Source organism: Podarcis vaucheri (assembly GCF_965113315.1).
Source record: "Podarcis vaucheri genome assembly, chromosome: 16".
Classification (NCBI taxonomy): domain Eukaryota; kingdom Metazoa; phylum Chordata; class Lepidosauria; order Squamata; family Lacertidae; genus Podarcis; species Podarcis vaucheri.
In genome coordinates, this window is record NC_138754.1 from 721,950 (window position 1) to 737,900 (window position 15,951).

The 15,951-nt window shown below is 50.2% G+C and overlaps 1 protein-coding gene across 1 annotated transcript in view; it reads left to right on the forward strand.

Annotated features, from left to right (window-relative positions):
- The window catches only part of LOC309520396 (sodium/potassium-transporting ATPase subunit alpha-2), a 44,192-nt gene extending 36,844 nt beyond the window's left edge, over window positions 1-7,348 (forward strand). Inside the window, exons 20-23 of the mRNA XM_082202097.1 lie at window positions 578-708; window positions 2,397-2,498; window positions 4,810-4,901; window positions 7,231-7,348. Of these exons, the coding sequence (XP_082058223.1) occupies window positions 578-708; window positions 2,397-2,498; window positions 4,810-4,901; window positions 7,231-7,259 (354 nt within the window). The 3' untranslated portion in view covers window positions 7,260-7,348. The remainder of the gene's footprint in view (window positions 1-577; window positions 709-2,396; window positions 2,499-4,809; window positions 4,902-7,230) is intronic.
- The last annotated feature ends 8,603 nt before the right edge of the window (window positions 7,349-15,951 follow it).

A 15,951-nucleotide genomic window follows, 5' to 3' on the forward strand; every position in this document is an offset into this window, starting at 1 on the left:
TTCTCCCCTGGTCTCCTCGCTGGCCCAAATAGAACTAATTTAGCCAGCTAGCCCTGGCAATCATCTAATGTTTATTGGATGGATTTTCCCCGTAAGTTGATTTTTGTATCCTGAATTATTATTCACGTTTTATACTGTATTTTATGTTGTTTTTTGTTGCATCAATTAAGTGTTTTAAATTTGTTGTTAGCTGCCCTGAGCCCGGTTTTCTGAACCGGGAAGGGCGGGGTATAAATAAATTATTATTATTATTATTATTATTATTATTATTATTATTATTATTCCCTCTGTTCTTCTTGTCACCTGCTGGAAATATTTTTGTTTAAGCCTGTCCTGACGTATAGAAAGCCAATGGCGTGTTTTAACCTGTTTTTCGCCTGTTGTTATTTTTCACTTTTTGAAAGTTTTAAATCACAGTTGTTGCTTTTTTTATTGTGATGGTTTTATTGCTTTATCCTCTTTGGAGACAGAGTGGGGTGGGCCCCCCGTCGGGTGTTTTTGAGCTGCGATTCCCACATTGCAGGGAGAGTTTGAAGCAGGTGCGCCCACACTTCTGTGGTTCTCTCTCTCTCCGCAGACCTACGAGCAGCGGAAGGTGGTGGAGTTCACCTGCCACACGGCCTTTTTCGCCAGCATCGTGGTGGTACAGTGGGCCGACCTGATCATCTGCAAGACCAGGAGGAACTCGGTCTTCCAGCAAGGCATGAAGTAAGTCCCGGCCTCAACCAAAAATAGATACGCATCTGAACTTGGAGGCTCCATGTACCTCTCCTGGGATGTGGGTGGCGCTGGGGTCTGAACCACCAAGCCTCTTGGGCTTGCCAATCGGAAGGTCGGCAGTTCGAATCCCCACAACGGAAGTGAGCTCCCATTACTCGGTCCCTGCTCCTGCCAGCCAAGCAGTTCAAAAGTATGTTAAAGTGCAAGTAGATAAATAGGTACCACTCCGGCGGGGAGGTAAACGGCATTTCCATGTGTTGCTCTGGTTCGCTTAGCGAAGCAGCTTAGTCCTGCTGGCCACATGACCCGGAAGCTGTACGCCGGCTCCCTCGGCCAGTAAAGCGAGATGAGCGCCGCAACCCCAGAGCCGGTCATGACTGAACGGTCAGGGGTACCTTTACTTTTTAATGACAGTAAAGAATCATCTCAAAACTTGTTCTGATACAAGTGTTTGCCAGAGAGCAGAGGCAGCCCCATGCTTCGTCCCCACCCAAACACTATTTTGCTCCTCACGTTCATTTCAGCCGGAAATCTTTAAGAACCCTAAATTAATATAGCACATCTGAGAGCAAAAACTCAGGGTGTTGTATGTTTCAAAGGGGACGTGGGTGGCGCTGTGGTCTAAACCACTGAGCCTTGGGCTTGGTCCCTGCTCCTGCCAACCTAGCAGTTCAAAAGTATGTCAAAAATGCAAGTAGATAAATAGGTACCACTCTGGTGGGAAGTTAAACAGTGTTTCCGTGCACTCTGGTTTCCGTCATGGTATCCCGTTGTGCCAGAAGCGGTTTAGTCCTTCTGGCCACATTACCTAGGAAGCTGCCTGCGAACAAACGCCGGCTCCCTCGGCCTGAAAGTGAGATGAGCGCCGCAACCCCATAATTGCCTTTGACTAGGCTTAACTATCCAGGGGTCCTTTAGGTAACGGTAAAGGGACCCCTGACTGTTAGGTCCAGTCGCAGACGACTCTGGGGTTCGGGCGCTCATCTCACTTTATTGGCCAAGGGAGCCGGCATACAGCTTCCTTCCGGGTCATGTGGCCAGCAGGACTAAGCCGCTTCTGGCGAACCAGAGCAGCGCACGGAAATGCCATTTACCTTCCCGCTGGAGTGGTACCTATTTATCTACTTGCACTTTGACTTGCTTTCGAACTGCTAGGTGGGCAGGAGCAGGGACCGAGCAATGGAAGCTCACCCCGTTGCAGGGATTCGAACCGCCAGCCTTCCGATCGGCAAGTCCTAGGCTCTGTGGTTTAACCCACAGTGCCACATGTGTTCCGTACCTTTCCTTTTTTGACCCTGGTTCATAGCCAACTAATCCCTGCTCACAGAAACCTAGAACTGTGAAGTTGTAAGGGACCCCCAACGCTTATCCAGTCCACCCCCCTGCGATGCAGGACTCGCAGCTAGAGCACTCCTAGCAGGTGCCCATCCATCAGAATATAGGAAACTGCCTTATCCCTTGTCACACCCTTGCTATACATCGAGCTCAGAATGATCTGCACTGACTGGCAGCAGCCAAAGAAAGTCTTTGGGGCTTCAGGCAGCTTCCTGCGTTGTCGCTACACGATGTGAGCAGGAGGAAGCTGGAGGGTGGAGCGGGTCCCTAGTGGCCCTCAGTCCTCCTGAGCTCCTTCCTTGTGACCCCCACCCCACCCTCCTCTCTCTTTTTCCCTCCAGGAACAAGATCCTGATCTTCGGCCTCCTGGAAGAGACAGCCTTGGCCGCTTTCCTCTCCTACTGCCCTGGGATGGGGGTGGCTTTGCGCATGTACCCACTCAAGTAAGTGGCCTGTCCAGACCTGGTGGGGTTGGATCAGCGGGTGAGGAGGGGGGGCTTTGTCTCTGCCCTTTACCCCTCTCTAGAGCAGAGCTCAGGCTTGTGGGGTTTTCTAGGACCCATTCATTCATTTGCACGTCAATCTATCTATCTCTATCATCATTCATTCATTCATTTATTTATTCATTTACACAAATATTTGTATACCACTGCGTCATCAAAAAATGCCTCCAAGTGGTTTAAAATGCAAAGCCACACAATAAAACCCATTTTTAAAAAATGAATCAGACATCAATGAACAATCGTGGGAAGATGTCTTCTTAAGCAGCTGCAGAATAGAAAAAGTTTTCAGCCGGCATTTAAGATGTTAAAGACGGAAGGCGCGCCTGCTTAATCTCTAGTGGCAGGGAGTTCCACAGGGCCAGGCTGATGACGGCACTAAAAGGCCCGTTCCCCCTCGTTGCCAAATGAGCCTCACCACAAAAAAAGTTTCGGAGAAATTCGCGCAGAAGTGGTAACGAATTCCCGTGGAAAATTCGCAGACTGTTGTGGAGGGAGCTGAATTTTAAGATTGGCCGGAGGAGAAAGTGAGAGGCTTTGGAAACTGGCAGATTTGCCCATCTCCTGTCCTGCGCTGCGCTCAGGGCCTAAATCCTCGGCTGGGCCCACTTCTGCCCACTAATCCCTTTAAGAGCCCAGTTCTTGAGGCGGCCCCATCTACCAGGATCTGGCAAGGGCTCAGCGCCAGGAGGGGGCGGCTTGGCAGCTGCTGATCAGGAGAAAGCAGAGAGAAGAGCTCCTCTCTGTCTCTCGGGATAACACTGGAACTCACGGGCGCCCATGGAAGCTGAAGGATGGAAGTCTCAGGGCAGAGAAAAGAAAGTCCTTCTCCATCCTGTGTGCAGTGGAACTGTGGAACTCCCTCTCGCAGGAGATTATTATTATTATTATTATTATTTATACCCCGCCCTCCCCAGCCAGAGCCAGGCTCAGGGCGGCTAACACCAATAAAATAAAATCACAGTAAAAACATAATAGGGGGGAAAGAGAGGGAGGGGGGGAACAACCCAATTTAAAATACAGGTTAAAATGCAATTTAAAATGCAGCCTCGTTTTAAAAGTAGCCCATTAGGAAGAACTTCCTGACAGTAAGAGCTGTTCGACAGTGGAATTTGCTGCCAAGGAGTGTGGTGGAGTCTCCTACTTTGGAGGTCTTTAAGCAGAGGCTTGACAACCATATGTCAGGAGTGCTCTGATGGTGTTTCCTGCTTGGCAGGGGGTTGGACTCGATGGCCCTTGTGGTCTCTTCCAACTCTATGATTCTATGATTCTATGATTCTATGATCAAGACCGTAAGGGGAGGGAAACATAAGGGCCAGAATGAGTCCAAACCAAAGGCCAGGCGGAACAGCTCTGTCTTGCAGGCCCTGCAGAAAGATGTCAAGTCCCACAGGGCCCTAGTCTCTTGGGACAGAGCGTTCCACCACGTTGGGGCCAGCACTGAAAAGGCCCTGGCCCTAGTTGAGACCAGTCTAACCACCTTGCGACTTGGGACCTCCAAGGTGTTGTTATTTGTGGACCTTAAGGTCCTCCGCAGGGCAGACCAGGAGAAGTGGTCCCATAGGTACGAGGGTCCCAGGCTGAGATAGTGATGGCACCAAAAGAGGATTGGGGGCTGGGGGAGGGGGGAGGGGGGAGGAAGGCTCCCTGAGTCACTTCAAAAAAATTTCAAAAAAAGGAAAAAATGGGATATGATTTATAACGAATTGAAAAAACTGTTTAAATACACCTTCCCCCAAAAAACCCGGAAGCCTTTTTGCTGGGGTTGATAGGAGATGAAATAAGAAAAGCAGATCAGAGACTATGAATGCTACAACTGCCGCCAGAATCTTAGTAGCCCAAAAATGGAAAACTCAGGAAATACCAACACTAATGGGGGGGGCAGACAAAAATGGTTGAATATGTAGAATTAGCAAAACTGATCCACAGGATCCATAACCAAGAGGAAACAAAGTTCAAAAATGAACGGAATATATAGGTAATAACTGTAGAAGTTTAAAGACTGTAGTAGGATTAAACTAAATTTTCTGGTGTGCTAATAATATCCTGCGAAAAAAGAGAAAGTTCAATATGAAAGCCTGTTGAAGGGAGGGATGGAAGTCTGTGCGCGATGGAGCGTTTTGAAAATAAGTAGACATATGACTGTTGAATTTTAGAGTATTTATTTTGTTTGTGTATGTTAAAGAAAACTCAATAAAAAGCATTTGGGGGGAAAAAACCAAAGCGCTTCTCTCCCTCCCTCTCTCCTCTCCAGGGTGACTTGGTGGTTCTGCGCTTTCCCGTACAGCCTCCTCATTTTCATCTACGACGAAGTCAGGAAGCTCCTCATACGCCGCTACCCTGGTGGTGAGTGTCGTCCTGGACCCCCCACCCAAAAAGGATGTGCAGGGCTTCCCTCGGGGGCCCCTGGTTGGCCGCCGTGAAAATGGGAGGCCGGACTGGATGGACCCCCGTCTTAGGCTCCGATGGGCAAATGACCGGAGGATGAATCGACCGGTGGCTTCTAGCCACAATGGCTGCGTCCTCCGTCCTCTGTCGGAGACAGGGCACCTCTGAATGCCAGGGAACGCTCACGTGCTGGTCCCGTGGGTTACCTGAGAGGCGAGGTCCAAGTCCGGTCCGTGGTCAAAGGTGCAACGGAGAGGCAGTCCGTAGTAGCTGAAGCTGGGTGCAGGGCAGGGAGTCGGGTGAAGTCGGGAACAGGCATGCAAGTGTTGTAAACAAAAATTGCCCTTTTCCCTTATGGGGGACGCAAGAGCCCATATAGAGTCCTTACATAGGTTCCCTATTGGTAGGAGAGAATAACAGAGGCCAAGCAGAGAATATTGAGAAGCAAAGCAGCTAGTAAGCCTGATCTTTATTGATCTGTTGCAACAGGGTGCTCCCCTCACATGCAGGAGAAGGAGGAGGACCCACAAAAATGCTGTGCAAGGGCTTATAAAGACTTTTGAAATTGCCACCCTGTAGATCAAGACCACCCCCAGAAACATGATACATACATCACAGAAGGGGTGTAACCTAAGACCACCCCTCAGATACATCACAGAAAAGGCGGTCTAAAACAGAAATTTGAATATTGTTTTTCTCCTGTTGTTGTTTATCTCCTGTCTGGCAGGTTACTTGATTGGATTTCCTGGGGAGCCTGGCCAGTCTTTTGTAATGAGAAATACCGTATTTTTTGCACCATAACACTCACTTTTTTCCTCCTAGAAAGTAAGGGGAAATGTCTGTGCATGTTATGGAGGGAATGCCTACGGGTGGCATGCCTACGGATTTTCCTCCTCTAAAAACTACGTGCGTGTTATGGTCGGGTGCGTGTTATAGAGCGAAAAATACGGTTCCTGGCCATGTTACAGGCTCACACCCTATTCAAACACAGACATACCCTTAAGACAGGATTTGTGAAGGAAAAGACAATGGGGAGGCTTTTCCATTTTGACCTTGCAGAGAAAAGATTGGGTCAGTTTAGGAATCAAAATGGTTTCAGGTTGGCCTTGCTGTGATGATCTATGTATGTGCTTGGTTGGTACATTTATGAACATTTATTATATATCTAAGACTTTAAAATTCTTATCACACAAGCAGGAAGCCAGGTCGGGCCGGGAGCTCAGGCAGGAACGCAGGACAGGGTTCAGGCAGGAACTAGCAACCAACAATGTTACTCCCGCAACATGGGACTGGGGCTGGCTGGCTCTTATCTGCCCCGAGGCATAGGGCGGCCACGATCCTCAGGTGACTCGCCTCTCCTGGCCTGGAGGCGAGCCCTCCTCCTGCGGGAACTTAGTTCCCTCTGCCTCCCTGCCCTGAGCCTCTGCAGCTCAGGAGAGGCTGGAGGGTGACCGGACCCAGAGGCAACCTCACCTTCTCCTGACGGGGCTGAGAGTGGAGCACCTGCAGGCAATGGGTCCTCCATCCCCTCAGGAGCCAGAGCAGACTCACCTGAGGACCCAGCACAGGTGAGGACCCTTCAGGCTCAGGCCCCAGCCCCGGCTCAGCTGGTTCTGGAGGCAGGGAATCCTGTGAAGGCTGGGATCCCTCAGGTCCAGCCTCCGAGTCCGAATCCCAGGCCATCACACCTCAAGTTGGCTTGATCCAGCAGCCAGGCACTCCCTATGGGGGGCTCCTGTGGCAGCAGAACCTCCAGGCCCAGTGGCAATCTGCCCTGAAAATCAAGATAATGGGGGGACACAAATGGAGAGGTGCCATTGCCCTCAGATCCTGCCGGTGGGTTTCCCGCTGGTTGGCCTCTGTGGGAGCAGGAGTCTCCCTTGGGCCTGATCCAGCGGCTCTTTGGATGTTCCTATGGAGACTCCAGCTCCAGAGGCAGTCTATCTCGATTCCTGGGTTCTCAGGGGCTTTTTGGCCACTGTGGCCCAGGGCTGTGGGGCAAAGGGGTCTCCTTTGGCCTGATCCAGCCGCTGCAACACCCTCCTCATGGTCTCATGCAAGTGTATCTTTTCCCAACTCAACCATCCGTTTCATGTTTAATATGTTATTGTATTTTAATATTCCATTGGAAGCCGCCCAGAGTGGCTGGAGAAACCCGGCCAGATGGGCAGGCTATAAATAAATTATTATTATTATTATTATTATTATTATTATTATTATTATTAATTATTCCACACACACACACTAACTCTTCTCTCTCTCTCTCTCCTCCCTCTTCCTTTCCCAGGCTGGGTGGAAAAGGAGACCTACTACTAAAGGCAGCAAGCCACCCCCTCCTTACAACCTGTAGTCGAAAGCCAGACCATGTAGTCAGAAAGAGGCAATAAAAGTTAATTTAACCTGTTCTCCAGGCCTCGCCCCTTGCTGTCCCTCCGGAAGAGGAGACCCTCGTGGTGCCAGGAAAAGCGGGGAGTCTCACCCCTCTTGCATGGTTGGAAGTGGGGGCTGCGGGGGCAAATCAAAATAATCTGGCGGGTGTTGTGTTTGGGGCCACAGCGACCGGCCTGTTGAAACCCAGTGGGTGGGGAGCTCATCGAATCGTAGAGTTGCAAGGGACCCCCAAAGGTCATCTATCCCAACCCCGTGCGACGCAGGAATCACAGCTCCTGATTCCGTTCCCTGGGCAGGCTAGCTGGATCCCAGGTGAACGCAGAGCAGTGTGCGCCTTCGCCCCCCCCCGCCCCCCGCCCTGCCTGCCAGCTGCCGTTGGCCCCAGACCCGTTCCTAACTGCCCCAGGTGCTAATGGCACAGAAAGGGGATCTGGGCAGCCGGTATAAAAATAAGACTCTGGATCAGCAGAAAGGGCCGAAATAGTGTCAGAGCTCACTTAAGCTGCCGGGCCCCGGGGCGGCATTTGTGGCTGATTAAAATAACAGCAGCTGTCCCCGGCCAAGTGCTGCAGCGAGGGTTAAAAATAGCCCCAGCCGAGGCATCACTGGCCTTAAGGGCCACTGCAGGATGGAAAGGAGGAGGAGGAGGCAGCGGCCCTGGACAGGTCCAGGCGTCTGGGCTGCACTCTGCGTGGCTCCCTTAAGACATTGTGCGGGGATGGACTGGATGAGCTTTGGGTGCCCTTCACACGCCACACGTTGTGTGATTCCAAGGAAGAGGAAAACCTCTCCTTACGCAGGGCTGGAGCTCCGTGGCAGAGCAGGGGCGGTTTCTGAAACCCTCGAGAGCCACCTGCCAGTCAGTGCAGACAACATGTAGCTAGGTGGACTTGATAAGGCAGCTCCCTAAAACCTTTTCGTTGCTGCAACAGGGGGGGTGCAGCTGTGACACCCCCAAAGACAAAGGTCCTCTGTTGGCATGTGTGTGTGTTTGTCTCCTTCTGTTCCAAGGTACGTGCGCCCCCACCCTGCGCAGAAACAATTAGAATCCTGATAATGAGGTACAGAGGGGGGGGTTGCGTCATTTGCAGGGCTGCAAACGCAACTGTTATTTATTACGTTCCTTTCTTGCCTATCTCGGGGGAAAGCATTCCGCAATCAGGGAGCCACCATTGAAAAGGCCAGACTTCATCCTGCAAACCCTCTGGGCCTGTTTGGAGAACTAAGTAAGGCCCAAGACCTGCCCCCCCACCCCCTCAAAAGGTGGCCATGATCAGGAGTCCAACCAAGGTGTTTCAGCACAGCTGCTGGAAACTGGCAAATGGCCCCAGATACAATCGACAACGATGAGGCCTAGCAACATGCGTGACAGGTTTTAAAGAAAAGCAGTAAAGCCTGTGGATTCTGCAGAAAGTGTCGCTGTGGCCAGAATGTTTGCATCTCCCACCCGAGGGATTCAATTTCTCAGAATTAGAGAGGTGAAAGGTACCTAAAGGGCACCTAGCCCTGGAACGCAGGAGTCACAGTTTACCAGCTCTCGAACGCAGGCCTTTGCCTGCTAAGACTGAAATGCGTCTGCTGTCTTCAAAACAGCAGGAGAAGGAATTGCAGGAGCCGGGGGCCTCCAGCGAGAGAGGAGGAGGCTGATATGCAAAACACCGCTTATTCCACACAACCCAAGAGCCCCTCGCAAAGGGGGCTATTAATCAGGAATGGCAGGTGGATATTGGCAAACACCAGTGCAGGGAAGAGTTCGTTCCCCAGGCTAATAACAAGACTAGCCAGGAGAAGGAGGGAATGTGGCAGGCTAAGACAGGCAGGCGTGGCCAGAATCAGCAGTCAGCATGTGGTCAGGAACAAACTGTGACCGAACCTTGCAGGCAAACATCAGCATAAATATTTGTACGTGCCACCCCAATCTCTGAGTGGTGAGAGATTCCAGGGGTCCCGGCGCTTACTCAGGTTCAGTTTCCTTGGAATGAGGTTCAGCAGAGACTGTGGTGTCTTTAGAATATCTGGTTTTCTTTACATATATATACCACCCAAGCATAAGATGGAGAGGCTTTCTCCTCCAGGAAACACAACCCCACTTCTGACACCAGTGTTGCGCACCGGCCCAGTCTCTGAGCAGCGAGAAAGTTCAGGGGTTCCAGTTGCTTACCGGGTTCGGTTTCTTTGCCGTGAGGGACAGTGTGTGGTGTCTTTAGGATATACGGTTTTATTTGCACATATATACAACCTGAGCACAGGGTGGAGAGGCTCACAGCATCCACACCCAAAAGATCTCGCTTCTCCATTAGTCTCTGCTTTGGGGCAAACAGGTCTCTGGGTCTCCCACTTCCAGCCTGCTTTCTGAGCAACTCTCTCACACACAACACGGACTATCCTTCTCCTACTCAGCAGGTTTATGAGTGGAGGGTGGGGGCAGGGGAGGGGAAAGACCCACCCATTTTGCCCGAGGGCACAGAACACCTTTGGTTATCCTAGTCTTTGTTGCCTAGACAAAAGGGCTGGGAATGTCCGTAGGGGATTAACCTGGAGCCTTCCGCGTGCCAAGCTCTCCTACTGAGATGTGGCCTTTACCCTAAGCATAAAGTAAGATTCTGGTCCTCATGGTTTCTGAATTAAGGGCTGGTTTAAACAGGCACTTCAGAAGCTGCCTTTTCCCGGAGTTTGGTCCATCTGGCTCTGTCCTGCCTACCTACACTGGCTGGCAGCCGCAGCTCTGCACCTGGGACACTCTGTGTGGAAAAGCCACACACCCCAGGCCCACCGACTCTCCAGTCCCCACCCCCAAAAAACAAATCCGCTTTGGGTACAAGATGTGCTCTGCAGGCAGGGAGGGGCGGGGGGGGGGCGTCTTCCAGGATCCCTGGAGGTGCTGACTGCGGTGAGCCCAAAATAGAGAGGGTGGTGGGTGGGGCTGCGAGGCAGAGCGAAGGTAGAGGGAGAGAGAAGGAGCTGGGCGGGGGGGGCCTTGCTCAGGTTTCGTTTGCTGGAGGGGCTTAAATATCCACCTGGGGTTAAAAATAAGGATGCTCAGGCTCCTGCAGGTCATTTGAAACCAGCCTTGGCTCTGCAAGGTGTGGAGGGGGGACAGAGGGGGGGACAAATTTGGGGAGGGGGTTGGATGGGAGGGCCTGGAGCCTGCCGGGTGGTTGAGTGGTGGGTGGGTGCTGGACATTTCAGGGGGGTATTATTTACTTTCTTTGGACACTCTCTGTGGCACAGACACCCCTCCCCAAAGCCCCCCCACCCCAGATTCCTGCCTCAGGAATTTATTGATTGATTGGTTTCATAATACTTATAAACTTCTTTCTTTTTTTTTTAAAAAAAAAAGCAATTCACAAAAGCAATTCACACCAAAAACCACAGTGAAATTGTCAATTTGAAAAACAGCTAAAGGCAAGTAATTTAAAAACATAAAAAATAAACATGTGTTCAAACACACGACTGGATATAGGCTTTGCCTAAACAAAAATGTTTTCACTATGCACCAAAAAGAGTACAGCAAAGAAGATGTCTGCCTGGCGTCCACAGGGAGGGAGTTCCAGAGGACCATGCAGAAAGATCAGTTTCAAAGAAGCGTGGAACGAGGATTATGAGACCAGGTCTGCAGGTTGCAGGTGGCAAGGCGATCTTGCAGGTGGACCAGTCCCAAGCAGGTGAGGGGTTTGTAGAAAACACCTTGAACTTGGGTGGCAGCGCTGGGTAATGGGAGTTGCCTGTCCAGCAAGCTGCCTGATCTTGCAAGAAAAGGGTTTGATGTATGAACACCTTGAACCTGGCCTGGCAGGGCACATGCATCACACATATTGGGAGGACAACAACTATTTAAAACATGCAAAAAAAAAATTAAGTTGCAACAATAAGCTAAAAAACCAGGTTAAAGCACATGTCAGCATCCCTACATATCTAGGCAGGCTTGCCTAACAAGAATGTTTTTAGCAGAAGCAGTAGAGGGAAGGCGCATGGATGGTGTCAAGAGGCAAGGAGTTCCAAAGTCTGGGTGCTGCCACACTAAAAGAGCGATTTCTTAAGAATGCAGAACTAGTGCAGATCAAAGCAGTTGCGTGAGCCCAGATGAGCTAAGGCAATATTGCAAACTGGTCCCAAATTGTTAAGGGCTTTGCATCCTATTAGTAACCCCTTGAACTTTGCCCGGTATCACACATGTATCACTCAGGTCAGGATAAGGGCAGAGGAGGCCCCCCTCACAGGTCAGACCCCCATAGGACTGGGGTAGCCGGTGGGGTGCCCTCCGGAAGGGGCTGGACTCCAACAACCCCACGAGTCAACGGGGCCGTCGCCCAGGGAGGGGGAGGACAGTATCAGGAGTTGGCTGTCCAGCAAGCTGCCTGAACTTGCAAGAAAAGCGTTGTGTGGGGCTTAGGAGGCGACTAACCTGTGGCCTCCCAGATGTTGCTCGACTCCAGCTCCCATCCCCATCCCTGACCCCCTGGCCATGTGGGCTGGGGCTGGGGTCACCACGCTGGCCACCCCTGACTTCTACGGACTCCACCACCTAGCTTTCAGGAGGGGCTCCTCTGCCCCCTGCCTGCGGATGCTGCCAGCGGGGTTGGACCTAAGGTTTTCTGCTTGTGAGGCAGCCGCTGCACCATGGAACTACGGCCCGCCCCTCCTGGCTGTGCGTCACAGCACCACAGCGTCACTCTTCCTGTCCAGCCCAGCGCCAGGCGTCAATCAACGCAGCGGCTGGGTGCAAAGAGGAACAGGCGAGGGCCAGACGCAGTCAGCTCCCTGCGTTTAGACCTTTGATTTATGGCGCCCTGGATTCCCAGGCCTGGCCGGCTCCTTGTGCTGCTCGTCTCCCGTCCACTGAGGGCCTCCAAGACGCGGCATCCTGCTCTCTTTAAGGACCAAAGAAGAGGCCAGCGCAGAATTAGTCTGCATTGTCTATCTGTGGCTTGCAGCCAGACTGGCTGTCACCAGAGGATGGGGAGAAATGCGGGGCGTTTTTCTGAGTGTCCAGTTTAAGAAGGCCTTGCCTATTTCAAGGGAAACATCGACTCATTCAGTACGAACAACGGGACCTAAGCGCCTGCCGGATCAGACCAAAGGAAGCCCATCTAGTCCAGCCGCCTGTTCTCTCAGTGCCTGTGGGAAACCCGTGGACAGGATCCGAACACAAGAGCAACTCTTGCCTCCTGTGTTTTCCAGCAAATGGTGTTCAGAATCATGGCTGGCTCCCACTGTGGCCAAGAGCCTTCGATAGCCCTCTCCTCCTCCACAAATTTGTCCAATCCTCTTTTAAATGAATGATTTTTATTATTTCGGTCACAGACCAGTTCCAGCCCACATACAATATCAAGGAAGTCATAAAATACCATAGGGATACATTTGAATTTGCAATTAGGTATAACAGGGACAATATAGATATTTGTTGTTTAGTCGTTTAGTCGTGTCCGACTCTTCGTGACCCCATGGACCAGAGCACGCCAGGCACTTCTGTCCTCCACTGTCTCCCGCAGTTTGATCAAACTCATGCTAGTAGCTTCAAGGACACCATCCAACCATCTCATTCTCTGTCGTCCCCTTCTCCTTGTGCCCTCCATCTTTCCCAACATCAGGGTCTTTTCCAGGGAGTCTTCTCTTCTCATGAGGTGGCCAAAGTCTTGGAGCCTCAGCTTCAGGATCTGTCCTTCCAGTGAGCACTCAGGGCTGAATTCCTTCAGAATAGATAGGTTGGATCTTCTTGCAGTCCATGGGACTCTCAAGAGTCTCCTCCAGCACCAGAATTCAAAAGCATCCATTCTTCGGCGATCAGCCTTCTTGATGGTCCAGCTCTCACTTCCATACACCACTACTGGGAAAACCATGGCTTGAACTGTACAGACCTTTGTTGGCAAGGTGATGTCTCTGCTTTTTACACAATAGGGATACATTTGAATTTGCAATTAGGTATAACAGGGACAATACAGATATAACAACAGTTTAAAAATATATAAATTAAAACTTAGTCACTAATATATAACCTAAAATTATCATTTAAAACCTTAATCATTATGATAGCACAGCTTATTCCCTAAGTTTTATGGCAATCACACAGAATTTGGCTACCCTTAACGTGATCGCAGGATCCTTGTCCTCTACCAGGGATTTATCCTCTTTTAAAGTTATCCTTGGTGGACATCACTGGATGCTGGGAGAGGGGCTTCCATAGTTTAATTATGAATTGCACGAAGAAGAACTTTATTTTCTCTGTCCCGAATCTTCCAACATTCAGCTTCATTGGACGTCCGCCACTTCTAGTGTTATCGGAGAGGGAGGAAAAGTTTTCTCTGTCTGCTTTCTCCGTGCAATTTGTTGTTGTTGAGTTGTTTAGTTGTGTCCGACTCTTTGTGACCCCCTGGACCAGAGCACGCCAGGCCCTCCTGTCTTCCACTGCCTCCCTCATGCTGGTCTCTTCAAGAACACTGTCCCACCATCTCGTCCTCTGTCGTCCCCTTTTCCTTGCGCCCTCCATCTTTCCCAACATCAGGGTCTTTTCCAGGGAGTCTTCTCTTCTCATGAGGTGGCCAAAGTCTTGGAGCCTCAGCTTCAGGATCTGTCCTTCCAGTGAGCACTCAGGGCTGATTTACTTCAGAATGGAGAGGATTGATCTTCTTGCAGTCCATGGGACTCTCAAGAGTCTCCCCCATGGCTAAAGTGGTACCTCAGGTTAAGAACGGACCTCCAGAACGAATTAAGTTCGAAACCAGAGGTACCACTGTTCACAAGGCCGTCTACAAGCTGAAGAAACAACAAAATAGACAAAGACCACACGCCTCACAGCAATAGCAATGTCACCTCTGCGAATTTGATTTTATTTGGCGCTGCTTGCCTGTGTACAGCCATTACTGATAGCCCTCTTTGCTTCTACAGACACGATATCCCCATTCTCTGCACAGATCTTGGATCTTTAGATGACCCGAAGTAAGATCTAGCCTTGCCTTATGGATCCATAATGTTAAACCACCACTTGGTTCGTTGCTTTGCTGTGTTGTGAAATGCTTTGATTATTCAATAATTTCTCAATAAAGGCCCAAGCCACGGGTGAGAGCGCCCAGCGGGATGACATTTGGCCACTTTGCACAGAAAGAACATGGAGAAGCAAAGCAATTTGCAGGTGCCACTTGCAGGAATGCCCACGGCGTGCCAGTGAGCCTGGCTTTGCAGAAATAAAATGGATCGGGCCCTAATGCTTTGCCACGTTCTCAGATGGCAGAGCAAACAGGCACAGCTGTGAAATTGAGGGGGGTGAAAGAAGGGGTGCTGGCACCCAGCCATGCTTCTCCCCTCTCCCATCATCCCCCCTGCTGAGCACCCAGAAAGGCCCCCCTCCCTCAGAGAGAGAGGGGGGAGAGAGAGAGAGGCTCATGGCTCTGTAATCTGAAGGCAGCTCCAGTTACTTTGGCATCTGCTGACATGCCAGCCTCCGTCTTGCAGACTGGGATGGGCGAGGGAGCCAGAAAGAGATTACTTTTCCACCCTGCTGAAATGGAAGGAATGGACAGGGTGTGTGTGTGTGTTAAACGGAAAGAAATAGAGTTATGGGGTTGGGAACCCAAAGGCTCATCTAGTCCAGCCCCCAGCAATGAAGGAATCGCAACTGAAGGATCCCTGGCAGGCGACCATTCAGTCTCCAATGAACTGGAGAGTTGAAAGGGACCCTGGTCTCAGCTATCCAAGACGACAGGCCTGGAATATAGGAACCATAGGAATATAGGCTCCTTTTTATTATTATTTTTGTGCCAAAGAGGGGAATAATCTCAACACCCCTTTGCAGGGCTGAGATCCAGCAACTTGGATAAAGAGTCTTCCGTGAACTTGGTGATCTCCTCTCTTGGTGAGACCAAATATTCACGTTCACTGCGCCGTCATTTCAGGCTGGTTAGGATAATTGAGGTTAATTCAAGTAATTTGGGTTAGAGAATTCAGTTTTTTAAAATTTTCCACAAGTTGTACGTTATTGATATTCATTCTTCTTATTGGTAACTTTCCTGTTTCATCTTTATTTCTTTTTTGTAAACCACTTTGAGATTTGTTCATGTTTCGGCTATCAATTTGGTGTACAAATCTGACGTGGGGGGGGAGAATAAATGAACAAAACAGAAACAGGAGAGGTAAATGGACGGTGTCCACTTTTTCTTCCCCCTTGTTCGAAATGGAAATCAATCTGGCGAATACAATAAACGTTCACTGCTGTTGCTGCTTTGCAGCCCACAAATGCCGTGCAAATGATTATGTTCCACTTGGAATAATGTAATGAAAACGTAAGTTACATAATCAATTGCAATGCTTTTCATTCCCCTTTCAGCAGCTGCAAGTTGCAAATTTCATTCTTCCAAAAAACACACATTTAAAATTGAGGGGGGAAATTGCAGAAATGTACTATTCGGAGGGGGAGTTTGGTCTGTATTTCCCCAAAAAAGTATGTGCGTGTTACGTTGCCATCCTATGTGCATCTACTGAGAAGTAAATCCCATTGACCAAAAATTGTCCAAGAGGTGCTGCCGCGCCCCCACCCTCCGAAAAATGCTTTTATTTGCAATTTCTCTGGATGCTTTTAAGTTGGGCGGCGATTCTAGGCGATACCAAGACCTGTTTCTTCTCC